The sequence below is a fragment of the Elgaria multicarinata genome, chromosome 10, assembly GCF_023053635.1.
Source record: "Elgaria multicarinata webbii isolate HBS135686 ecotype San Diego chromosome 10, rElgMul1.1.pri, whole genome shotgun sequence".
In the NCBI taxonomy this organism is placed as follows: Eukaryota; Metazoa; Chordata; class Lepidosauria; order Squamata; family Anguidae; genus Elgaria; species Elgaria multicarinata.
In genome coordinates this window covers 65,913,739-65,939,850 of record NC_086180.1, presented here as the reverse complement: position 1 = coordinate 65,939,850, position 26,112 = coordinate 65,913,739, and the positions used below count along the sequence as shown (strand labels likewise).

At 38.6% G+C, this 26,112-nt stretch overlaps 1 protein-coding gene across 1 annotated transcript in view; it reads left to right on the top strand.

Annotated features, from left to right (window-relative positions):
• Positions 1-26,112, top strand: part of LOC134404426 (teneurin-3-like) — a 211,603-nt gene that overhangs the window by 928 nt on the left and 184,563 nt on the right. Inside the window, exon 2 of the mRNA XM_063135114.1 lies at positions 20,670-20,948. Within this exon, the coding sequence (XP_062991184.1) occupies positions 20,670-20,948 (279 nt within the window). The remainder of the gene's footprint in view (positions 1-20,669; positions 20,949-26,112) is intronic.

Genomic DNA, 26,112 nt, shown 5'->3' with positions numbered 1-26,112 from the left:
CCCTGCACCTTCCAGTTCCTAGATATGATTAACCTTGCTGCTGTCAACAAATTTGTTATCAATTCTTTAATCTCTTTGTTACACTTTAAATTGCCATATAGTGATAGTAATGCCACTGTAGGTGCCACTGTAGGTGTCTCTTCTATCTCTATTCCCACAATTTTTTTTATCTCAATAAACACCATTTTCCACAATTTTTGCACAAATTCGCATTCCTACCACATATGTAAATACGTTCCTTTCCCTCCACATCCTCTCCAACAATTTGCTGAATTCATCTTATTTATTCTGTTTAGTCTCACCGGGCGGTCAGATGTGCCAAGTGAATACAAAGGCATTTCAAGAGGCACTTTTAGGAACATTTCTACAATGCTTGTTTCTGGGGTTAGATATAACCCAGAAATGCAATGCATCCAGTCCCTGAAAGCCACATATAACAGGGGCTTCAACCCTGATCCCTTGCCAGCTGACACAGCTGGTAAGACAACTGCAGAACTATTTTGGCTTCCCATATTGTTGTGGAGTTCTTGCAAAGAAACAACATTACTGCACTTTCCATGGCATTTTGCCACTTCCATTGTGTGCTGCAGTGCCCTTCTGGGAGTGTGGGCAGGCTGTACAGACAAACTCTTCATGACTGCTGTTCTTCTATGAAATGTCTTTCCCCAGGAGACTTGTCATTACTTAAACATTGACGTCGTTGGTTCAGGGTCTGAAATAAGTCAAAATGGCTAAACAAATGTATTGTAATTGCACTGAACTTGTCTCATGCTCACAAATTGTAAGAATTAGGGTGGGCACATAAGAAAGAGGACAACTCTAGCCCCTTTAACAGTAACGTAAAAGAGGCAATCCAAGCCGGTGTGGCTTGCCTAACAAGTGACACCTACGAAAATTCTCTCTTCTTCACAACTATTAAAGGTGCAGAAGACCAGTTCTCTCTTCCGTATGAACACTCTAGTAAAGAGTGAGAATAAATTCACACAACCAAGCAGGGAAGATTTTTTTAAAGTATCTTAGGATGTTGGAGGAGTAGGATAGTGTCTGAAGTATAAACAAATCAATAAGCTAGAAATCAGTGGGTAGTTCTTTTCCTTCAGGCCACCAATGTACTACAAATTACTTACATTGGTATGCATGGGCAGGCTGATTAGTAAACTTTTTTATGGGCTAGTCAGGTGTGAAGTCATTTGACAAGTCACCTTACCTGACTACTACTTGATATGATTTCTTTTATTGTACAACTACAGACATGACTATATGGTTCATTTGTGACCACTTTAAGGTGCTATGTCATTATACAGCATGAAAATACTATTTCTGTGTAATGGATTGGATTACACATACTTATTTATACTATGAAAATACTATTCCTATGTAATGGATTGGATTATACAGACTTATTTCTTTAAGCTCCTACCTTTCTGATTATCTGACAACCCTCATCCCTGGACCAAAACTTATAAAAACTTGTGGTAGATTGCCCATCAGGACTCTAGATAGTTTCTATTTATGAAACAAAATCTCATCGATCCAGAAGTAAGATTGGGTAGGTTTGAACATCCTCATGGCAACAGTATACAGTTAGGGTTAGTAACTATGTATTATTATAATGGCAATAAGAATTTACATGAAAGTAAAAGGAAAAATTGAAAATTTTACTTGAGTTTATTGTATTTTAATTATTCTATTGTGAGCTGCTTGAGGGGGCCCTTATAGAGCCAAAAAACATCTATGGAATGCTGCAGGGCACCATCTTGTCCCCAATGTTATTTAACATCTATATGAAGCCGTTGGGAGCGGTCATTAGGGGATTTGGAGCGAAATGCCATCAATACGCTGATGACACGCAGCTCTATCTCCCTGTGACAACTGAATCAGGTGAGGCTGTGCAGGTCCTGGACCAGTGCCTAGACTCAGTAATGGGCTGGATGAGGGCCAATAAACTGAGACTGAATCCTGGCAAGACAGAAGCCCTGTGGGTGAGAGGTTCCCGAGTCCGGGAGACAGGCTCATTGCCTGTTCTGGATGGGGTTGCACTGCCTCTGAAAGACCAGGTTCGTAATTTGGGGGTACTCTTAGACCCATTTCTGTCATTGGAGGCTCAAGTAGCCGCCACGGCTCGGAGTGCCTTCTACCATCTTCAGTTGGTTCACCAACTACGGCCTCTCCTGGACAGGGATAGCTTGACCACGGTGGTACAGGCATTGGTAACGTCAAGATTGGATTACTGCAACGCGCTCTATGTGGCGCTGCCCTTGAAGCTACTCCGGAAGCTGGAGCTAGTGCAGAATGCTGCAGCTCGGCTGTTGTCTGGAGCTGCCCCTTTCCAGCATGTAACTCCTCTGCTGAGGGAACTGCACTGGCTGCCTATTCGCTACCGGGCCAGGTTTAAGGTTCTTGTACTTGTGTACAAAGCCCTAAACAACTTGGGACCAGGATACCTGAGAGAGCACCTTCTCCCTTACCAACCTGCCCAGTCACTGAGGTCATCCGAGGGCCTGCTCCTGGTGGTTCCACATAGATCCATCCTCCGATTGGAATCCACCAGGGGAAGAGCCTTCAGCATGGTGGCGCCCCTCCTGTGGAATTCCCTGCCTCTGGAGGTCAGGCAGGTGCCAACCTTGTACTCCTTTCGGCGCCTCCTGAAAACATCTTTATTCCAAGAAGCCTTTCTTTAACATGCAGCCTTGGATTACTGTTATTGCTTCTTTTAAATTTTGTTTTAACTGTTTTTTCTTTTTTTATTATTTTCATTTTACCTTGTACACTGCTCCGAAATTTTTCAATGGGGAGCGGTATATAAATATTCTAAATAAATAAATAAATAAATAAATAAAAATGTTTAAATAAATAAATAATAAAATTGGCAAATGCAGACACACAAAAGGTATGAATATAAAGGCTTCATTTAAGAAGCATTTTTTCACTACCTGACATGGTGTTTTGCCTGGGCAGGGTCCCAAACATATATGTTTTCCAAAGGTCTTTTCATCCACTTGTTAGGTTGGTTCCAAAGGTCTTTTCAGCCACATGTTAGCCCCAAGAAATCATGATATTCTGGTCAGTATCAGGAAAGAACTGATTGCCCTCTCAAAGATCAGTTCAACTGAGCTCAGAATCTGCTAAGAGAGTCATAGTGCACAATCCTATGCATGTTTAGAGGAAAAAAAGGCCCTTCAGCTCCCAGCATGCCCCAGCCATCCATGCTGGGAGTTATAGGACTACCCCCCCCCCCAAACATACATAGGACTGAGCCCTTACAGAGCTTTCAGATGAAGGGCTTCTAGTGCTACAAATCAATCAACATTCTTAATGGAATTTTTCTGGAAAGAAAAAAGATGGCAGAAGCACTCAAAAAACATTGGAGGATTACAAATGGAAGATGACGTTCTATTAAGAAAGCAATGTGTTTGATGATTCCAGGATAAAAGCCTCTTCTGGAAGCATCCTTATATGTATGTCCTTTTTCTGATATGGAGCCAATCTGCATGAGCATTTTATTATGATATATGGGGCCAATCTGCATGAGCATTTTATTATGAGCATTATGGGACAAACAATGCACACCCCAACTTGTTACGCTGGCACTACTTCTCCCTCAATATTCTGTTGTTCCCCAGAGTACTTTTATGAAAACTTTTCTGGTGCTTGTGGTTCCTGTGTGCTACAAAAGTGTGTATTCTAATCTAGCGGTATTATGACTGTTAATGGTAGTAATGACCTTAAAGCTGTAGAACCTGTTTTGTAACATTTCCCCATGCATTCTTTTACCCTGCCATGTCTTTCTTCTCCATATTTCATTCCCTACTCTTTCATCACACCAATTTCCATGGGATTAGCAGGCAGGACACCCCAGCACCACAAAAACCAGCACCATGACCTCCCCATATTCTTTCCCCTCCCCTGTCTTTCTCTTCCCCTGTGATTTTTATTGTGTCTATCTTTGACTGTGCACCTATGGAGCTGTGCAGCTGTGAATAAACACACTATTTTTAAACCTCCATTCCTATGCATCATTGAAGGTAGGCATGCATTTAGCAGTCTCAAAAAGTGCAAACTGAAATGGTAGCCTCCCCTCCCTTTTTCTCCTGCAACTACAGTACTATACTGAGACTTGAGCCGTTTGTGTGTACTATAAACACAAATGATAAAATACATGTGACTTTTCAAACACCACCTACTTCTCCCATAATTACAACACTATGCATAATCATAACACTATGCATTCAACCACGTTGTAAAACCCAGTGGATACTGTACTGTATTCATTAGTATGTGACCCCAGAGCAGCGATTGCCTTTTGGAAAGAAAAATATATATCCCAGTACGGTACTACCTCGCACACGAAAGGGGCAGTAGTATAGATCCTACCATGCAAAGCTTATCCAATGAGGATCTGTTGAAAGGGCGTTTTAGCCAGTGAAAAAGAACTAACAAACTTTCTATACTCTTAGTTTAATGCCTGTGTACTAAACTAGGATTGTGGAAAAGAGGATCAAGTGTATGTTCCCTGAAAAAATAATGCCTCTCTCCCTCACCAACCCCACCCCCTCAGCCTGGCTCAAGGCTGCCCTGCAGTGCATGATCCAGAGGGAAAGGCCTCATCTACACCAAGCAGGATACTACACTGTGAAAGTGGTATGAAAGCGGTATATAAAAGGCAGGAGCCACACGAAACAGGATATAGTGGTATGAAAGTGGTCTATGGTATGTGTCAATGGGCCCCAGCAGTTGTCAGTGCACTTCCATACCACTATAAAGCAGTAGTGTAGCTCCTGCGTTTTATATAACGCTTTCATGCCACTTTCATAGTGCAATATCCTGCTTTGTGTAGATGAGGCCAAAGGAAGAGGTGTCAATGACCCCATGCATACCAAAGCAACCTTAGTAACAACTGACTATGAGGGATTTGGAAGCATATCTTCCTCCCTGCTTCAGGATTTTCCTGCAGACACTAATTTGCTGACATATGGTTGAAATTGTGATGGTTTTGCACTGCCTGCCTAGACTATGAAAGGCACAGGGCATTAGCTTGAGAGGGAAAGTACATAAGACTTGAAATTGCCTTTCTTCAGAATATGCCTGTCCTCTAAATAAATGATTTAAAACTCTAATTAGGATTGATGTGGCCTTACCTCAGGGTACATTCAGATTCATCCATTGTGACCTGGATCTATCTGCAGTTCTCTGCTGTTCACTTGAGAAGACATATAAGCATGGCAAGTCCCAGTAAATTACCACCGTTCCCTTGGATGGTCTCCAGCTATTCCAGATTATTTGCTGATTATTTGCCGTACGCAATTTGATCAGAACAGAGCAGAACATCAGTAATGTTTTTAACAAAGAAGTTGTAACCAATATTTCATTGTAAGAAGCATAAGAGAATTGGGATTGCATAGTCTAGTTCTCCTTTTCAAAATGAAACAAATATTGCCTTGAATAGTTTCATTAATTTAATCTAAAAATGGTTACTATATATTTATTTGGAGAATGTATGAGCTGCTCCTCAATATAAGGTCTCACAGTGGCTACAGATAAAATAATGCAACAATGAAAAAAATACAGAAATAGCATTGCCACTGTTTAATACATTAGCCAAACCATAAAATGTTAAACTCAACTATTCAATAGATTGGAATGCCTGGGCAATGTTTTAAAAAGAATTTTCTGGGATCATGAAGTCAGATTGATTGCCAGGTAATCACTGAGTAGGGTACTCCAAATTAGAGTCACCATGGCTGAGAATGTCCTTCCCCAGACACAATCTGCCAATCTTCCATGGTGGTAGGATTCAGAGAGGAATTCCAATGAAGGGCATAAAGTTCAGATTGGCTCCTGAAGTAGAACGGGGTTCTTCATATAGTTAATTTATTTGATTTATGTACAAATTTTGCACAGTGGTATATGTGCATAATGGTGCCCAATAAATGAAAACCAATTCATTACAAAACATATCAAATTCAAAAAAGTTATTTACAACAATTCAGTAAATATTTCATAGCATTGATCAAACATTACAAGGAAATAATACTATCACACTTAAAACATATCAAATATAAAATGAAGAAAAATTGTCAGTTAAAAAAATAGCTAACCCAATCTTTGTTGCTAATGCTATTTCAGCAGTACAGAAAAGGGCCAGAGCAGCTAAGTTTAAATAAATGTGGGTTCTTTGATGCAAGATCTTTATCAGGCACCATGCAGAGCTGGGTCCTTCATATCTCCTGCATAGAGGCACTTCTAGCAGCAAACAGAAATGCTGGGGAGTGCCATGGTGTTAAATGCTCTTTCTCAGCCTTCCAGGTATTCTGGCTGAAAGCATTGGTCTTCTTGAACAAGCAACCAGAATATGTGGCTAGATCCCAAGCCATTTAAGAGTAATGACCTGTACTGTACTTTGAATTGTGCCTGGAAACAAGAATAAAAATCAGCATTGTTCTTTAAGAACTCTTCAAAGGCAGTGCCATATACAATGCATTGCATTAGTCTAGTCTAGTTAATATCAGAGTATGGATAACTACAGCCATACTATGACCTTGTTTACATGTAATGGAGGCAAAATGTAGGCTTATTAACCTGTGATTAGTTTTTAGGTGATCTTAAGTTTTTTAACCCAAAAATAATCCATAGTGTCCAGGTTCTCATGTCATGAAGTAACCTACGATCAGAGGTTACATCTTCAATTTGGAATGAATTAACTCATGATTTGCCACCATTATGTGCGGACAGGGTTAGACTCTGTTCAGGAAAGGTTGCTTCTGGCACACCATGCTACCTGGTGTGGATGCTGCTTGGGCCTCAGTGACAACATTGGATCTGTCAATATGTCTAACCTGATCTTTCTGGTGGAGTACAATCAATCTTGAACTGGTTGAATACCACTTCTCTGTTCAGATGAACCAGATACTACTGTACGATTGTACCTTTGTCATATTTTGTCAGTTTTGATGCATTAGCCCCATCCAGTCCATTGCTGACCTCAAACAATGATTCTGAATTTGAATCAGAGGAAATTTTCTGTATAGTGTGGGGTGCTCTTTGGAAAAAGTGAATGATAGCCCTACCGAACCTACAGATTTCTGTCTGACTCTTTTCTTAACCAGATTTAGAGTATTGTACTAGTGAAATATATTTAATCTTTTTGTACTGAAAAACAACAACACTAATTCCATTCTAATTTTCCAGTTATATTCTGCTTTCACAAAACTGCAGTGTTACTAATGTTCTTTTCACAAAAGTGCAGTATACCTTTAGCTATTAGTCAATCAGTATACATGGGATTTTGGCAGTTGAAGAACTGAAATGCCAGTTTCTGGAATGTTTTCTGTAGTGACATATGGGGCTATCTGGTTATCTGGATGGTCTTTTAAAAGTGTTTGGTATGGCCTATTGGCTTCTTCTAATGCTTGCTGTTTTAGCAGCCGTGATTACCTATAGGTTTGATAAAATTCAGATTATCCTTGGTTGATTATGCATTCTTGGATAATGACTCATTGTGAATTCAAGAGAGTTTGCTTCACTTTGTCTGGTATTTATTTTGTCCAAGGTCGTGGCACACATTTGAATGAGAATAAAAGTATAAGTCATACTAACCTGTTCAGAAAAAAATGCATTTGGTATATTGTAGAAAACAAATATGGTATGCTGAAGGTTTAATGACTAAATTTAATAGTTAATTGTTGAAATTATTATAAAACCTATACATATAATTTGACATAATGTGATATAAATTAGAAAACAAGTTGGTATCCAGGGTGCTACTGTACTTTGTCTCCAGATAAAATAAGAGCTGGAAAAAGTAACTCTGATTAACTATTCTCATTTAGAACCTCCCTTCAGTATCTGATTGGGGATGGAGATTTGGCATTATGAAACTTTTCTGGGTTCAAGATTTTATCATTTTTGTAGTGCATTTAAAAAGTATTACAGAGAAAGCATTTGATGATGTCCATGCATTGAAATACAGTTATGTTCCACTAGTAAAGTGTGGGACTATAATGTCTTTATATCAAGGATAAATTCTGCAAAGCGACTTGCATTTATGCAGATTTATTTTGCATATAAATTCTAATACCAGCATTTGAATTTCCATAGAGTTTACACTTAGGGTTACAGTAAGCACAGAGTGACTGACAGCAAACATAGTGCCAACTGATATATTTGAAAACAAACCCTTCATCATTATCATTGCCAAATTCAACCTACCCAGCTAAAAGTTAATAATAATAATAATAATAATAATAATAATAATAACAACAACAACAACAATAATTTATTTATTTCTTACCCGCCTCTCCCTTTGGATTGTGTTTTTTAAAAAAACAACAACATGTAAAAACAACAACTGGACTGTAAGACTGTCACTTTTAAGGACTGCAGAAACCTAAACATTAATCATGACTTCAGTCTTTAATTAATGTGAATCCAAAGTTTATTACTTTTTAAGTATTAGCTACGGAACATGATTCATTCAGAGAACAAAATGATTAATCTTATTCAGCTGCTATAAATGTCAGTTACAGCATGAAAAGATTTAAATGGTCATAGTTTTCTTTCTTTTAAACTTTAAATGCCTGTATTTAAACACACCAGTTAAACAAATCTGTCTTATCATTCTTACATACAAAATCTTGCTCTGCCCCCACCATCTTTTAAATTGCCTGACTAATGATTTACAGCCTGCTTTTAACCACTTTACTTGAAAGCAAACCCTGTTGATTTCAAGAAAACTGACTTCCACATAAAAGCATTTAGGTTTGCAGATTTTTTTGGGTATTAGGGCTGGGGAGTTAGCAACAGCAAAAATTCATAAAAAGTTGAGATGAAAACAGTCCCTTTCTGGTTTAATTCACAGTCACAAAATGCCAGCTGAAATAGACAGGCCTTACTTACTTTGTGAAGATAGTCAGATGTACTGGTGAACAGAACTTCTGGAGAAGCTTCATAGTTGTGGGGCAGTTACCAATAATTTTATCTGTTGATGACATTTTTAAGAGAGCAGCCTGGTTGAATTTTAGTGATTGTAATAGGATGTAGTCATAAGGGGTACTCTAAGGTGTTTAGCACTTTGATTTTGGTTGGAAGAGAGTGCAGAACTTGGAACACCGAAATAAAGTACTCCTATTCAACCCTGCCATTTAGAGCACATGCTCTACTGTTGAAGCAGCCTTAAAAGACATTAGAGTAATATAGCTTTGAGGTTAAGAAAGCCATGAATGAAAGTAGCTAGATCTTAAGAGAGCAAAAGATGAAATTGCTTTCTCCTCCAATAGAGCTGGTAAATTCATTCCTATCTACCGTCGCAACCTGGCTTTCTCATTGCTTTTACCAGTAGGGTGGGAGTGAGGGGTGGACTTCATGTGGCAGGTTTCTTCAAATCATTATCTTAGTCAGGATACAGTCATACTTAGGATATTAGTCATTGCCATTCCTTCCTGCAGTCAGATACAACGTAAGAATAGAAATTGCAGAATGTACATCTCTGTGTTTCATTCTATTTATTGAAAGTACTATTCCTCCCTTTGCTGTCTTCACATTAGCACCTGTACGCAAAGCTTCAGCAGGTTAATCTGGACTGGATTAAAGCCCTAGAAGAAATTTGAACATGACCGAGTTAGTGTTTTATTTTATACTGATAACCATGTTTTTAGAATTCTGTAGTTAATCAAATAACTTCCTCCAAAAGATCAATGGATTGTTATTGCCTTCAACTTGAACATCAGTTAATTTCTTATTGTTGCTTTAGAGCAGGGGTGGACAATTTGTAGCCCTACAAATGTTTTGATTTACAGCTCCCATGATTACACACTGTTGGCTATGCTGGCTAGCGCTGATGAGAGTTGTAGGTGAAAACATCTGGAGGGGCTCAAGCTGCCCACGCATTCTCAAAAGGGTTTCCAAAATGGAAGAAAATACAATAAATATTATTTAGTACTTAGACTGCGCTTCAACTTCAAAGACCCTAAATAATCCTAAGTAAACCCCTATGAGATAGGCCAAAATATTACTAAAAGTAGTAGTACTTTGGGTTTAATTTCTGAGAGAAATTTTGCAGAAGGCTTGTGTTGCTAAAGTTATGGGAAAACTGTGGGCAATTAAAGAAGTGGTACATCAAATAGAGCAACACTGGTGACAAAACTCAGAACAACTCTGATCAAACACAGCTTAGAACTCATTTGAAAACCTACTCCATGGTCATGAGAGTAGCAAAAAAAATTGTACTCCTCCTCCACTGTTACGTCTGCACAGAGTCACCCAATAGAGCTTTTTTGGGTGGTGAAAAGCACACTATGCTCTGGCCCACTGGACCACTTGATGGCCATTTGTGTCTAATTTGCATGAGATTTAGGAGATTAAATCAATTCTATCCTTGCTGACGTGGATGCCATAGTTGATAGAAGTCCAGCGGATGTAGCTTTGACTCTTTCTTGTCTGGTTATAATGGATACTTCTCAATTTGTACCGCCAGAGAGGGCCTTCTCAATGACTTAGAAGTCCCAGCTGATGGAGGCTAGGTTGACTCCCTCTCTTTTGTCCTTCCTCCAGCAGGCAGTGACATTTTTATTCAAGCAGGTCTTTGGCATGTAAGCAAGTCTGTTGGGTTGCATGTTTTTATTCTGTTATTGTTGCATTTCAATTGTGCTTTTAATGTAATTGTTTTATTATTGTTTTGAGTTTTTATTTATTTATCTATGATTGTAAGCTGCCTTGAATACCATTTTCTAGGTAAGAAAGCAGGATACAAATCAATAAATAAATTTGATAGTGGAAGGAGGTAGGGATATTCAGTCTCACTGAGAGAGGTTTTTTTTTAAAGAGCTGTAGAAACACCATTTTCAAGACTTAAGCATGAGACTTTGGCCTTAGCTAGACCTAAGGTTTAGCCCGGGATCATCTCGGGGTCATCCCTGTTCATGTAAATGACACACAGGATATCCCGGGAGCAGGCAGGGACGACCCCGGGATAAACCTTAGGTCTAGCTAAGGCTAAAATGTTAGTTATGGTTTTTCAACTGACACCCTACTAGGCAATTGGCAGACTTCCCTAACTCATTTTCTTTATTTCTAAAATGGGAGCGTTCCCTGTGGTATGAAGATACCTCAGAGTCTTAATCAGCTAATGTTTGTAAAGTGTTATAAGCTTATTGTGTTGATGGTGTTATCTATATAAGTGCTAAGCAGTATTATCAATATGATTACATCATAAGGTGATAGTGGATTGGCACCATGGTCTTCGCTTAATCTTTCCCATTTTAATGTATTTTTGCCAATATATCCTAAATTTGGAAATGTTGTATATTTCATTAGTTTCATGGTATTCTGTTCATGTAACTTAAGCTTCTTCCTTAGTTGTTTTCTTTTTGGAAAGTGAGTTACTATCAGAAACTAAGGGCAGCATTTCATGCATTTTCACCCACAGTGAGAAAACTAGGTGACTTAATACTTACATGCAAACATCGAGGGCATAATATTCTCAGTGTGTGTGTTTGTGGGGAGCATTTTACTTTAGTATAAAGCTATTTGCATTACTGTAGATAGAGCTATTTTTCCCTCCAGGCAATAACATGAAATGGAGGACCAATCTTGAAGACTGGTACAGTGAATGGGGGTGCAAGGCGGGTGACCATCCCAGATGTACATGAAAAAAAGAGAAAGAAGCATCATGGTCCTAAAGAAACGTTTATAATACAAAAGCCCAATGTGTTTCGGCCTCTTGTCACCATCACAAGACAACTTGTCAATAATTTCTGCAGACATAACAACTCCCTGAAGAAGGCCTAAAAAACAAGAGGCCAAAATACGTTGGAATTTGGTATAATAAACATTTCTACAGCATCTTGAGACTTCTCTCCCCTTTTGGGCACAGGGAATGACCACTCCCCACCTCTAGATCTGGGAAGGGAGCTTCACCTTAGGAAAAAATGGAGAGGGAAAAGCACACCCCTTGTACACCCCTGCAACTTCTCCCCAACACCTGGCCTCACACTATGTGGATGAGACCCCTTTTACACCATAGAAGCACCGAATGATAACATGAAGCCCACTGTCAATGCCAACTCAGGTTCTTATCTTCAAAGAGTCATAGCTAGGGAGCCAACAGAGAAGAATGTTTAGCAAAAATGAGAAAGAGAAAGCAGCATAAGCACTATTGCAATAGCCAGAGCCCTTCCAAGAGCAGTGGAGAACATCCTGAGTACCATTATTATTAGAAACAAACGAACAAGTCTCTGCCCTCATGCTTGACTGTGCTTGTGCAAAACCTTTTCTTCCCCTTCCTTACATTAAAAGGTTCCTTACGAGGACTGAACAAATTGACACCGTACGATTCACTGGCTCAACATTGTAGCTGAATGTACTAGTGTCCTTTATAGGACCTCCATTGAAACTCAAAGTTCCCTTAAGGAAAATTTCATTTAAGATTCTGTTCCTAGTGGCAGGATCCTTAGCATGCAGTGTTTCCAAAACAAACAAACACTTCTATTAGTTAACAAAAAAAATGTATCTTTCATTGGAGAAAGGTAGTCCTCAGTACAAATTCCACAGTTACTCATAAGGTCAACTACTTTCTTATGCCAGACACTAATTTCTTTGTGTCCAAAACCTGTACATCCTAAAGAAAAAAGAATGGCACAGAAATTCTTAGAAGGATCTTACAGTTTTACCATGCAGTATGGTCCACATCAGAAAGATGGAGGCCCTCTTTGTTTCCTTTAAAGAGTCTTTCATAGAGAATATTACAACCAAATCCACTTTAGCAAAGTGGATGAGAGACTCCATGCAATCTCACAGAGGATTATAGAGCAGTCCATTATGAAAATGGCAAACTCAGTGGCCCTTCAGGGCATGCCACCATCAATAAATTTTACAAATCCACCACTTGGTAATTAGTTGACACATTCTCTTGACATAAAATTTGAAGCTTAATCTTCTTCAAATGCAACCTTTGGTGTTGCAAAATATTCTGGAGCAATATAACGGCCAAACTACATATTCCTTTTAATATGTAGCATGCAGTTTATGTCTATTCTGTCTTACTCAAAAGTGAGTAAGTGCCTAGTCCAGACAGGGATCATACTATTTATTTATTTATTTATTTATTTATTTATTTAAAACATTTATATCCTGCCCTTTATCAATAAGATCTCAGGGCGGCGCACAGATAAAAGCATACAATATAAAACAGTAAATATACACATCTAAAAACAAATTAAACCATAAACCAAGTTAAAACAATATATAATTTAAAAGCAGTAAAACTATTAAAACAGTTAAAATAATGTGCCAACTATGTGTGGGGCCATTGCTGCAATTTAGGGAAAGCCTCCATTTACTTCATGGAGGCCTTTTTTCTTCTGCAATTGCAGGTGCCTCCCCCCCTCCCATCTAGACTATGGCAGGGTAAGGTTACATACCCCATATTTCTGAGTAAGAAAAATTAAGATTTGTATTAAAGCTATGTAGCTATCTCTTAAGGTAAAGGGTAGTTTGGCTGTAAGTCTCCCATCTGGAATTACACATGTAATAGTTCTTAGGGATTCTAAACTGAGTTGCTCTTATGACTAAGTGAAAGAAAATTGGGCTTACCACGAAGCTATTGTTGGTGAGAAAACAGTTAACCCACTCATATTATTTAAGTGGGATATTTAAAGTAGGTATTCCCTAGGTTAGGACTTCCATTTTTCCTGACCTTTCTAGGATTATTCATTTTGGGAATTGATATCACTTATATTGTATCCCATGTTACAGATGGTGGCTTTATTAAGAGTTCAATATTTTTAGTTTGATTATCTATGTATTGGGAAGGAGGAGGACTGGTGTCTCCTCTTCCTGTTTGGAAAAAAAATCCAGTGCTGGCTGTAGGAGGAATATCATCCTAAACTACTTTGTAAACAATGAATAAATTAATATCTTTAAAAACCCATAGGTTAGGGAAATTTTTAAACAAACATATTAGGCATTATTATGCCACACAAATCTTCCACCTCTTTGGATAACAAGAAAATCTTGGACGGCTAGTGCCTTTGCAGAAGGCTACTAGATTACCTGCTTCTAATGAAATTCGGTCTTGAATCTAGATTTTAGTTGTTTCTTGGTGGTGGCCTTTCAGTGATTCTCCAGCCTCGATGCCCCATACACATTCCATGCATGCACATATTCATCTTGCATAGTCACAACATCTATACCTCTACTCTACACTCCCTTAGCTCTACGCTCCCCTTTTTCATCTGTCATTTGTCTTTTCTTCCTGAATCCATAATATATATTCATCCATTGGTCTACCCATATTGTTAACCTTGATCATATCTACCTTTTCCTTCATCTCTTTGTTTCTCAATCCATCCTTTCCATTTTTCGTTCCCGAAGTACATTTTTACAAACTGGGGTAGAAGGTTATGGCTATAATCCGAAAATGGCTTTATGAACAGGAGTAGAAAAAATACACTAGCAAAAGAAGGTAGAAAAGTATGTTAACTCTGATAACAGGTGTGTATATAATGCAAAGTTTAATAATACAGTATTCTTTACGAGTTTGACTTCAAGGATTAGACCAAGTGCTGTAATGATCATATGCATGCACAGTTGATGTGGTGTAGCTCATCCTATAAGTGAAAGGTTATTCTACAGTTGCATAATATGATAGCTTTGTGTCTTGCCTGTTTTCTCTTTTCTTTGATAAACTTGCTTTGCCATGTCTTGCCTAAACTTTGAGGTTGAACGGCAAGTCGTATGTACATATTCTCTATGCGATGTACAGAATCAAATAAAAAACAAAATTAGAATTCTAAAAACACAACTTATTGCAGCTGAGTGCCTGGTGAACTGTTCAGCACTCATCCAAATCTCTGTATAGCATCCACTCTCTTAAAGTATTGAATAGTGATTTGGAAAAGTGTCAGAGCAATAAACTAGCTGTTGTGATTCAGGGTGAAACATGCATGCAATCCAAAGTGTGACATTTGTTCATGTCCTTCTTGGGTCACACTTTGGCCATATGAACTTTTCCTAGGCTATTTTCTAGGAATTTGGGATGAGTTGGGATATTTCAGTTCTACATCAAGCAAGATATAACACTTTGAAAGCAGTTTGAAAATGGTATATGGAATGTGTCATGGGCCCCAATAGTTGTCATTGTGCTTCAATAGTGTAGATTCTGCAGAAGTTAGATCCTGCCATCTTACCTAATGGCCTTTTTTCTTTCCACTAGCTTTTTCCACAGCTCTCCTCACTTATTCACTTTTCTCTGAAAGATGTGCTGTAGTCTGAACCTCAGATATTTTGAATAAACCATTCCTTATCACCTATATATCCCCTGGGCCACAGAGATGTAACCCAGAATCTGGGCTTAAAACATAGCCTTCAAGCCCTCTCAGGTACCTTCCCGCAAATGTTGTTGGCAGATAACATAACATATTTAAGTATGTGGAATACCAACATAATACATGCATTACATAGTTTAATATATAATATTTAATTATGATGAATTCATTAGTAACTTTGAATGCCAATTAATTAGACAGGCGGTTTACCTATCTGGTGAATACACTTGCATGTTTTTTAATGGTTTTATTTATCTTATTTAATCTATTTCAAAGTAATACAAAAAGAATATCAGAGAGTTTCAGAAAATTACAAATCATCATAGTCTCTATAAACATTATTTATTATTATTAATATTAAGAGCGGAAATTACCAAATATTTTCATAATACAAACAAAAAGTGCTTTAATATAATATAATTAGCAAGTCATATAATACTTGCTTTCTTTTCAACTGAATTGAAAAGGAAAGCTTACTGTTTGCTGAGAGCATACTAGGATGGTTAAGTCTTTCTTGCCATATGGTAGATTTTAGGTGAACCTTTACCTCTTTCAGTTTACTAAAGATGTGCTTCCTGATGCAACAGTTCCTGTGTCAGCTGCACTATTTGCACTAGTGTGTTTCTGAGCCCAGTTTAAAGTGCTGGTTTTGACTTTAAATTTTTAAACAGTTTGGGGCCAAATTTCTTAAGGACCACCTAGACCCATATCAACCAACCTGCACTTTAATAACAGCAAGAGTGGCTCTTCTCACCATTGGGGGCAGTTAGGTGGGTGAGTACACAAGAAAGAGCTGTTTCTGCTTTGGTCTTTCACCACAGGAATGGGTTGCCATCGGAAGACTGCCCGGCCCCATCGTTGCAGGCTTTAAGGCGGGCCCTGAAAACCTACTTGTGTACCTTGACCTTCCCCTGATTATGTTTTATCGGACTGGGTTCTAGCTGTAGTTGTGTGTTGTATGCATGGGCTAAAGATGCCGTTTGTTATTCTTTAGAATATCTGTTGTTTTATCACATCAGTTTTTATTATGTGAATTTTACTGTTAGGAGGGCTTCTGCGCTTAAAAGCAAGCCAAATTATTTTTGAAGCAAATTCATCCCTATATGTTTCAATGAAAGTAGACCACCATGGTATAGTTACACTAGTGTTCTGCTGTTTTTATTATTATTTTCAATCAGCAACCTTTGTTTTTAATGGACTTTTAATGAATAGATAGCTATTTAATTTTGTTATATTTGTTTTGTATGGTTTTTTATCTTATATGCCACCTTGAGAGGGTTTTACCCTTAAAGGCGACCTGAAAATAGATATTACAAAATTAATACACGGCTTGGGACCATAATACCTGACGGAACGCCTCTCCCGACGTGAATATACCCAGTCACTACGTTCAACATCTAAGGTCCTCCTCCGGGTGCCTACTCCGAGAAAGGCTCGGAGTGTGGCAACGAGGGACAGGGCCTTTTCGGTGGTGGCCCCCAGACTATGGAATGACCCCTGACGAAGCTCGCCTAGTGCCAACGCTGCTATCTTTCCGGCGCCAGGTTAAGACTTTCCTCTTTGCCCAAGCATATGGCAGCACATCTTAATTACCCACGTGTTTAGTTTTTTAACGGTTTTTAATGCTTTATGTGTGTATGGTCTGTGTTTTAGAATTTTAAATTTTGTATACTCGTTTTTAATCTTAATTTTAAAATTTCTGTAAACCGCCCAGAGAGCCCTGGCTATGGAAGTGGTATATAAGTGCAATAAATAAATAAATAAATAAATAAATATATTCATTAAAAGTTCATTAAAAACAAAGGCTGGTTTAAAATTGTTTGTATGGTTTTTATCTTATATGCCACCTTGAGCGGGTTTTACCCTTAAAGGCAACCTGAAAATAATTTTAAACCAATAAAATAAAATAAATAATAGTGACAGCTAATTGTTCGGGCCCTGTAGGTTACCTCCTAGACAAATAATGTTTTCTTTATTTTGGATTTTAAGTTCTGATACAAAATTTAGGCTCTGCATGTATAGAAACATTTTCCTATTCACTCCACTACAAACAAACGTTGGAATAATTCTTAGTAGTTCTAAACATAGGAATATTGTACAGACGCTAAATAGTACTGATGATGTGCAAATGTTCAGTAAATGTGCTGGAAATCGTACATTTCAGCATTTGCACAAACTTTGATAAGTTACATAGCATGGTTCTTATTTAAACAGTTGATTGTTTACTGATTCATCTTCTCGAATAGCCTTCACACAATTTACTCACCAGTATGGCTATTTACTGCTGTGACAGTTGCCTTTCCTCCCTGCATGCATTTTTGTTCTGTTATTTATTCACAACTCAGTGATAAGTACTATTTGATTTGTAGCTAATTGCAGCAACTGTTTTTCATTATTTATGAATGTCGTAGTCAGAATCCATTTACAATTCTGACTGGGATAAAACTGATTGCAACAACTGATATGACCACAGCAATAAAGTAATTAACTGGCACACTTGAAAGCTGTCAAGGTCTGGGGCATTAACTCCTTGTGCTTTTCATGGACCATTCATTCTTCTGTGTATCTAGGTCTTCATATTCCGGTTGTTCTTTTTTATTGTGTTTGATTCTGTACTTCTGAGATTAATACACATTTACACACAACAATGTATTTAGGACAATCACTAGAGTTCTTGCTAGAAAATAGCTTTAGAAAAATATTAGTGTATACACCTCTTTCCTGTTAAAACAAACAAAACAGCTTTCAAAAAACAAAATAAGCAAATAATAAAAATAAGTATAAAGCAATAATAAAAGTAGAGAAATCTGCAACCGGATTAAAGCAGAAAACAGCAAATTGACAAACTAAAATCAAACATTAAAATCATGTTAAAATGAAAATATCTTCAGCAGAGTAAAACAGAAGGGGTTCAGCAGTTCTCTATAAGGAGGGTATCCCTTAGGACCACCACTGAAAAGGCCCTGTCTCACATACCCACTTGTCTCATCATACATAGGAGCAGGTCCGACAGCACAGTTAACATTACAATTCCAGTAGTATAATGATTCATAATATAGATCAACATTCCCACATCTGGTGCCCTCTAGATATTTTTGCCTCCCAACTCCCTACGTTCTTCAGTGTTCTCCCAGCATTGCCCCAGAATTCTCCCATCATGGGCATGCTGGCTGGAGTTGATGGGAGAGAGTCTAAAATATGTGGAGGGCACCAGGTTGGGGAAGGCTGTTACAGATTATAATTGAAAGAGCTAGAACATGGGTTCTCAACAAGGGGAGAATTCCCCCCTGGGGGGAATTTTAGGGTTCCAGGATATGGGAATTGGGACCACTATTCAGCAAAGTATGATGTCCCGTAGATTATGTCTTCCTACACGTTATTAAAAATGTCCCAGAAAAGTGTCATATCGTCTGCAAAAGCCAGGCCTTTGCTCTCTTTTCCCTCCCTCCCTTGCAATCCTAGAAGTTTCAAGTTTCCCATTTAAAGGGGCAACGCAAAGCATGGGAGCTGAGAATGTAAAAGGGGCCATGCTTTGCGTTGCCCCTTTAAATGGGACTAATATAGAAAAAATTAAAAGATTTTCAATATTATATGCATATTATTTGGAATTCACCTTTTGAGTTAGACTATCTTGGGAAGGGGGAATTATATTACATTACATTGTTACATTGTTATTTATTACAGTCACAGACCAGCAAAATCAACAAATTCTGAACAATGGTGAAAGGGGGGAATGGAGCATAAAAGGTTGAGAACCACTGATCTTGAATGATCAGTGATGTGTGTGTGTGTGAGAGAGAGAGGAGCTTGTCTACACCAGGGGAGGGGAGGGGGAGGATCTCACAATATGCTGATCGTGAGATCCTCCCCCTCAGTCCACTTGGGCCGCACAACTTCCCAGGCATTGCGCCCATTGTGGCAGCCATTTTTTTTATTTTTTTTTACAAACAGGAGCTGGAGCGCACTCGCACTCCAGCAAAAAATAAAAGGTAAAAAAAGGCCCTCTCCAACTCCCCTCCGCACCCCTGATGGGCACAGAGCACCTGAAGAGCTCCGTGTCCCATGTCCGGTTCCCAGCTCCTCGCATTTACTCGCGACGATCTGGGACGAAACTGGGATGGCTGCCCACACATCCCGTGGTCTCAGGATGATCCTGAGGCCGCAGGAAAAATTGGGCTAAAAGCCATCCAGTTATCCTGGGGAAATGGAGGGATCTTTCCTCCCTGCCCCCCGGGATACCCTGTGCATCATGGGGACGTACAGGTATGTTTCTGGGGCCATCCCCGGGATAAGGCCCAAAGAGAGAGAGGATTTGAGACAAATAAAAGTAAAATGAAAATACAGTCTTTACTAAAGCAATATTTTGTAAATACCGTAATTTAAATATACTTAGAAGTTTCAAATGTATTACACCTGATTTATTCATCTAATCATTTAATATTCAGTTGTATGTCTCTTCAGTTTATTGGAGTTGGGTATTTTACTAGATAGTATATTTAGTTTTTAGCTGATTTTTAATTATTGTTTTATTATTGTGTTTGTATCACATTTTGTAAGCTACTTTGAGAGGGTTTTCCCTTAATAGTAGCATACAAATATAGAACATAATTAATTAAATAATAATAAAATAAATTCTGATCCTCCAAAACATGACACAGAAGTGGCCCCCACTTTCTCTGGAAAATATCAAACTTTAAATTTTAAAATAATATATCTGATTTGCATTTGACTAGATTAAACCATCAAACCCAAAATTGAAAATCTAGGAATAGCAATCATCGGTTGCTAGTCTTGCATGTTCTTTTTCAGGAAAAAAAGTAATGTACTTATTTGCTTTTAGGCATTCAGCTAAAGCAGGAAGATTTAATAAAGATAAACTGAGCCCTTATTCTAATCTAATGAATGCTTTATTCTTTAGGGAAGCAACATTTTCTTATGACAGGTGGCATCTGGATGGAAAAATATGCTGTTTAGGAGTTTAGCCAGGACAGAGACAGATAATCTCGATACACACTTGTTATTACTTTCACACTTTCATAAGGTTAATCCTATATGCTGAACTAGCTCTTCTTCGTTTACAGGTCTTTCTATATTTCTTTTCTACCTTAGAGAACTCCTGATGTGCTTAAGTAGTTGATAAAGAATGGCTTAGACGGAGAGAATGAAAGGGGTCACTGCAGATACAAAAAGGATATACTTGACCATAGCGAGAGCTTAACAAAAGATGATGTGATATACCTAGAAAAACTTGTATAGCTATTGTGTGTTTATTTTAAGGATTCTGTTTTCTAAAAAAAAACCCACCAACATTGTTTCTCATATTTTGTTATCTTTTTCTTCCCTAATCAGGACAGAATTTTACCCTAAGGCAGTTAGGAGTTTGTGAACCAGCAACTCGAAGAGGACTGGCATTTTGTGCTGAAATGGGGCTCCCCCACAGAGGTTACTCTATCAGTGCAGGGTCAGATGCTGATACAGAAAATGAAGGAGTGATGTCTCCAGAGCATGCCATGAGACTTTGGGGCAGGGGGGTCAAATCAGGCCGCAGTTCCTGTCTCTCAAGCCGTTCCAACTCAGCCCTCACTTTAACTGATACCGAGCACGAAAACAAGTCCGACAGTGAGAATGGTAAGTCTTTCTGTATGTGTGAAATGAAAAACAACCCCACCTATTTCAACGTTTATATTTATACAAGTCTTATTTTTTAAATGTGACAGTACTTTCTGAACAACTTCAATTAATGCCAGTTTTCCAGGAAAAGCCAGTACCTAGTATTGATCACTTAATTCTGCAATCCTTTACATGTCTCCTCAGAAGTATGTTCCACTGAGTTCAGTGCAGCTTACTCCCAGATAAGTGGGTATAGGATTGCACAAGCAAGTTACAAAAGTTACACAAGCAATCTGTAAAATATTTTATCAACCATTTTGCAAAATTGTGTGAGAGAAACGTTAGCTACATAAGACTTATTTGGCCTATGTCATCTGTTGTCCTCCAAAGAAGAGCAAAGAAAGGAAGTACCGAAGTTTATTTCCAAGGCTAACTTGGATTCTTTGTACTTTCCTTTAAAAATGTAAAAGAATTTTCTGAAATTGAGAATGGATGTGTGAGTTCACAGAATAGTTTATAAAGAAGGTTTAATTGACTGGGGGGGGGGGGAATTTGACCATTGCTATTTGATGAGAGTACTTGAAATTATAGTAAATTGGGAAGAGTGCCCTTTGTGCCCTGGAGACTAGATTATTATGCAGTTAAAACCCACAAACAGATAAACAAAACTCTTTTATGGTTTTTTGTTAAGTTAATTGTTAATGAAGCAGGTTAGTTCTGAATAACATACTGCTCACAGGCTGCATGCAGCCTCCTAAGTATTGTGCATAATTTGTTTTCATTGAGATCCCCATGTAGACAATACTGGGTTAGATCAACTAGTTATGTATGGCAGCCTAAGGCAACTTCATAAGTTCCATACATTCATACAGCTTGAATTGTCGTTGTGCAGCAGAACTTCCATGATGAACTGAATCATCATTGTGCAACTTTCAGACTTTTGTTCCTAGAGAAAAACAAGCTTAAATTTATGTCTTTTAGATTTCTTTTCAAAACAACTACTAACATAAACTTGTGCTATCACTAAAAGCTTGCCTATTCCTGATATAATAAGTTAAGATCGCCAACATTTAAATTAGATATGCTCTTGTGTTTTAAACAGCAGCAGGAATGAAACAGGTACAGGTTTTCCTAGCATGGAGATTAGGTGAAGGGTAAAAGTTAATCACCTATATTTCTCTTATCAGGCTGCTTATTAAACACAAAGGAACAGAGCCAATAACAAAAATGGGCAATTATTATCTCAAATCAAGTAATTCAGTATGTCTAAGAATATAAGTGCTCAAGAATGTAACCATTGTAGGAGGCTGAGATGCATTTGGTGGTTGGGGCGGGGAATTATTCAAAATATATTTGCAGTCTGATTATATCCCAGAATGTAATTGTTCTGACACAAGTAGAGGATTTTACTTCACAAGTGTGTAGTATTATGTGAGAGACAAGAATGGTAGAGCAAAACAATTTCTGGCTGCTTCTGATATATCAAACATAGTACATGGACTGGAGGCAGATACCAACAGCAGGGCAAAGCAACGAAGAGTCCATTTCTCTGGTCCTGGTAGACCTCAATACAACTCTTTGTCATACTGTCTATGAAATTAGACTCAGGAACAAGCAGGCAAGACAAAGGAAGCTAACTTTATGGCTTGGTTTGCAGGTCACAGCAACCTAGCGATTTGTTTAATTCTGGATTACCGTGAGGTAACCAGCATGCTAGTGCAGGCGGCTCAATTGCTCTTGCTTGGCTCTGCCTGCCAGTGGGAGCAGCTAAATGAGTCAGGGACCCTTTGTCCCTGGCTTGGTCAGCATGACGTCCAAACCTGGAACTCATGCTTGTTTCTTATATCTTAACACATGTTTTGGAAGAGGTAAAAGTCTTCTTGAAGTGACTTTAGCAACTCATTTTCATGCAAAGATATGTTTATATAATTCAGTTCTTACATGACAGACAAAAAAGTAACGAAAATGTTTTCTTTGAGATAGTCACTTCTGATTTTCTGCACGTTGTGAATTCGTAAATTCAACGTGTTCCTCATCAAAACCAAATGTGTGAATTTACCCTGATTTTGTGCATGATTCAGAGTCTTTTGAAATACCCAGGGAAGCGGACCCATTTCATAAGGAAAGATAGATTTTGTCATGATTTTTTTTTTTAAAAAAAAAGTTTTGCTTTTATTCGCAATGACAATTAACTCATAAAATATTAGTTGGAAATAATTTGCACTGGTTTAGATAAAACTTCCTCCAAAATAAATCAATTTAAGCTTGAGGTGACTGTCTTCAGTTCTTCCAGTTTGTTATGGGGATCATGGGTCTAAGGTCTTTACAGATAGCTATATTTTACAAATGCACAGTTCCTATTCAGTTGTTTCAAAGAATTTACATTTTTAAAATGTATTTGTTTATTTGTTACATTTATATGCCACCTTTCCTCCAGGAAGCCCAAGGTGGCATACATGACCTACCCCACCCCACATCTTCTATTTTATCCTTCAAAAACCCTGTGAGATAGGCTAGGATGTGAGTCAGTGACTGCCCCAAAGTCTCCCAGTGAGCTTCATGACCAAATGGGTTTTGTAATCCAGGGCTCTGTCTTTCCCCAAGTTAGTTCCTCTGACAGGAAAATATTATTTTATTGCAATATTCAAAGAGAAAGATTTGTCACTGGAAAAAAATGTAAATCTCTGTTCCTCTGCCTTAGTTTAGTGTCTTTTCTGGCTTGGATGGTGTACAGAATGTAATTATATGACATAAGTAACCACCTCTAATTTATTAGCCACAAACAATCTTCTTATCTCCCTGACACAGCAGTACACCTAACCCCCCTCCCCAGTATCCATTTTAAGGGTGCTCTTTCCCATCCTTGAAACCAACTGCTGGATAAAGGTAGCACTTGTTTAGCAATACAAATATATATATGTTTTCTTGTTATCTGAAAAAGCCTTTAGGGGACGACGACTATTTGAAATGAAGCCAAGGAAGATTTTTCTTATACTTCCTTGTTATAAAAGTTGAGAAGGAAGGTACAAGCATGAACGATTGGTATCTATGAAGGGCTGATACCTCAGGCAGAATAGTTGTGTTCTTCATGTTGGAACTTTGAGCCAAAATAGACATGGCATTATTTGTGCAAATGCAATTAATGTACTCATTTTTTGTTACGTAAATAGTAGTCAGGAAGCAGCCTCAGCAACATTGGGACCACAGGGGGTGGGGTAAGGGTATTCAACTCTCTCCTTCTCTATAATGACTCCAGTGAAAACCACCACCTCCACACTGCCATTTGCCTTGGGAGGGGGGAGATTCTATTGGAACTAATGAAACTTTTTATGTGGGGGTGGGGAGGATAATTTTTGGTTGGACCACAGTGGTTGGGGAGGGAGAAATATACCTTACTCTCTGAATTCACACAATTAAGTCTAGTTTGGCTCTCTACAGCTGACATGATAAAGGATCAATTTCAAAATTATGAAACACTGTGCCTTGTGATACACCTCTCTAACATCATCAAATCTGAAATCAGGTGCTTATTTCAGCTTTCTCTTTGATTTGTAAACTTCCTCTAAGTAGTCAATATTTTGATTAGATGTCAGTGTAAAGTTTTAGCAAACAGAAGTAAATGTTTCCCAAGATAGAAATCACCATCACTCGTGTATTATTCCAAACACAGACTGTACAGATTTTATCTGTGATGTTTATAGATAATTCCATAAATGAAATATCAGGTCTCAACTAATTTTTCTTGAATTCAAGTATAGACTTTAGCAAGAGTATGAATAAATTAATTAAACATTATTTAGTATTAGTGAGATTATGCAGCAGACTGTCTGATATTTCTGATACGAAGTTAAGAAGTTTGGCTACTAAAAATATTTAACTTCATTTATTTATTAGGAGGCAAGCAGTAGAGCATAAGAATATATCACATCTGGGTAAAACTAGGGCATCCTATAGTTCTTAGTATTGGAGATGCAAAGCAGATTGTTCTATAGATTTATCTTATCTGAAACTGAATTGCAATTATTGTTGCACAGGCTGAGTAAGAGTCATGTTAACAAATTTATATGACAATCCAGAATCTGACATACTATAATGCTTTCATACTATAAAATCTAAATATGTCTAAGTTTAAGGGGCACTTTTGATGTAAATTAAGGTTGATAAAAAATTCAAATATTAAGAAAAAAGGAAATGAATCATCTCTATCTCAGATTGCTCAAAAGTCAGTTTTCCACATCTATACGCAAAAGATAGTTACATCTCTTACAAAATATATGGTTCTTCCATCAGTATTCCAGTGCTTAAGGTAAGTTGCACATACATTAATATACTTTACAGTCCTCTTGTCAAAGAACTTTGTAATCTCCTAGGATGAGATCCACACTTTGCTCCCAGCAGCATCCTTTGAGTGGAGTTCTGCTCAGAATACTCCTGCTGGTTGAAAAAGAAAGGTGATTTACTTTCCTCCCCAGCAGGGCCAGTGCCAGACTATTTTGCGCCCTAGACAAGGCAAGCTATTTGCAACCCCCCCCCCCCCAAATTGTGCGGAAGTCCGAATGTGTGCGCCAAGTGGAGAGCTGGGACTGTCTCACTTTGATTTGGGACCGAGCCGTCTGGAATTCACCGGGACTTACTTCCGTGCGAACGCAACGCACTATGCAGCCTGGCATCCCGATCCCCCCCCCGCACGTTTACTCAGGGGAATAAGGCTTCTGAGTAAGGAGGCATAGGCGGATTGGGCTGCACTGGTGCCTCCTGGATGCAAGTCCTGTTGATCCACGCGTGCAGGATCGGGAAGCAGGAGAGTTTGCCTTGCGAGGAGTCCACAAGTCCCTAGCTTTCCTGGGGGAAGGGAGAGGGAGTCCTGCTTGCCCGCCTGCCTGGACATCGCAGCCTGTTTGAGGAGAGAGGTGAGGCGACCTGGTGCCCTTTCCTCGGGAGTAAGGCAGAGGCTGGCATGGGCCAGGGTCGAGCTTGCCACGTGCTTTTTCTTCTTCTGGCGGCGGCCTCCCAGCTCTGGGAGGGCGGCTTCCAAGCGGAAGTACGAACGCGGAACCCCCACCACACCCCAGTGTCCCTGGCTTCGCTTTGGCTGGGCGGGCGTGGGGCGCCACCTCGCCCGCCCAGGCCCAGCTGAATCCTTGGGCTGGGCTGGCCCGGTTCACAGCCAACAATGCGCGTG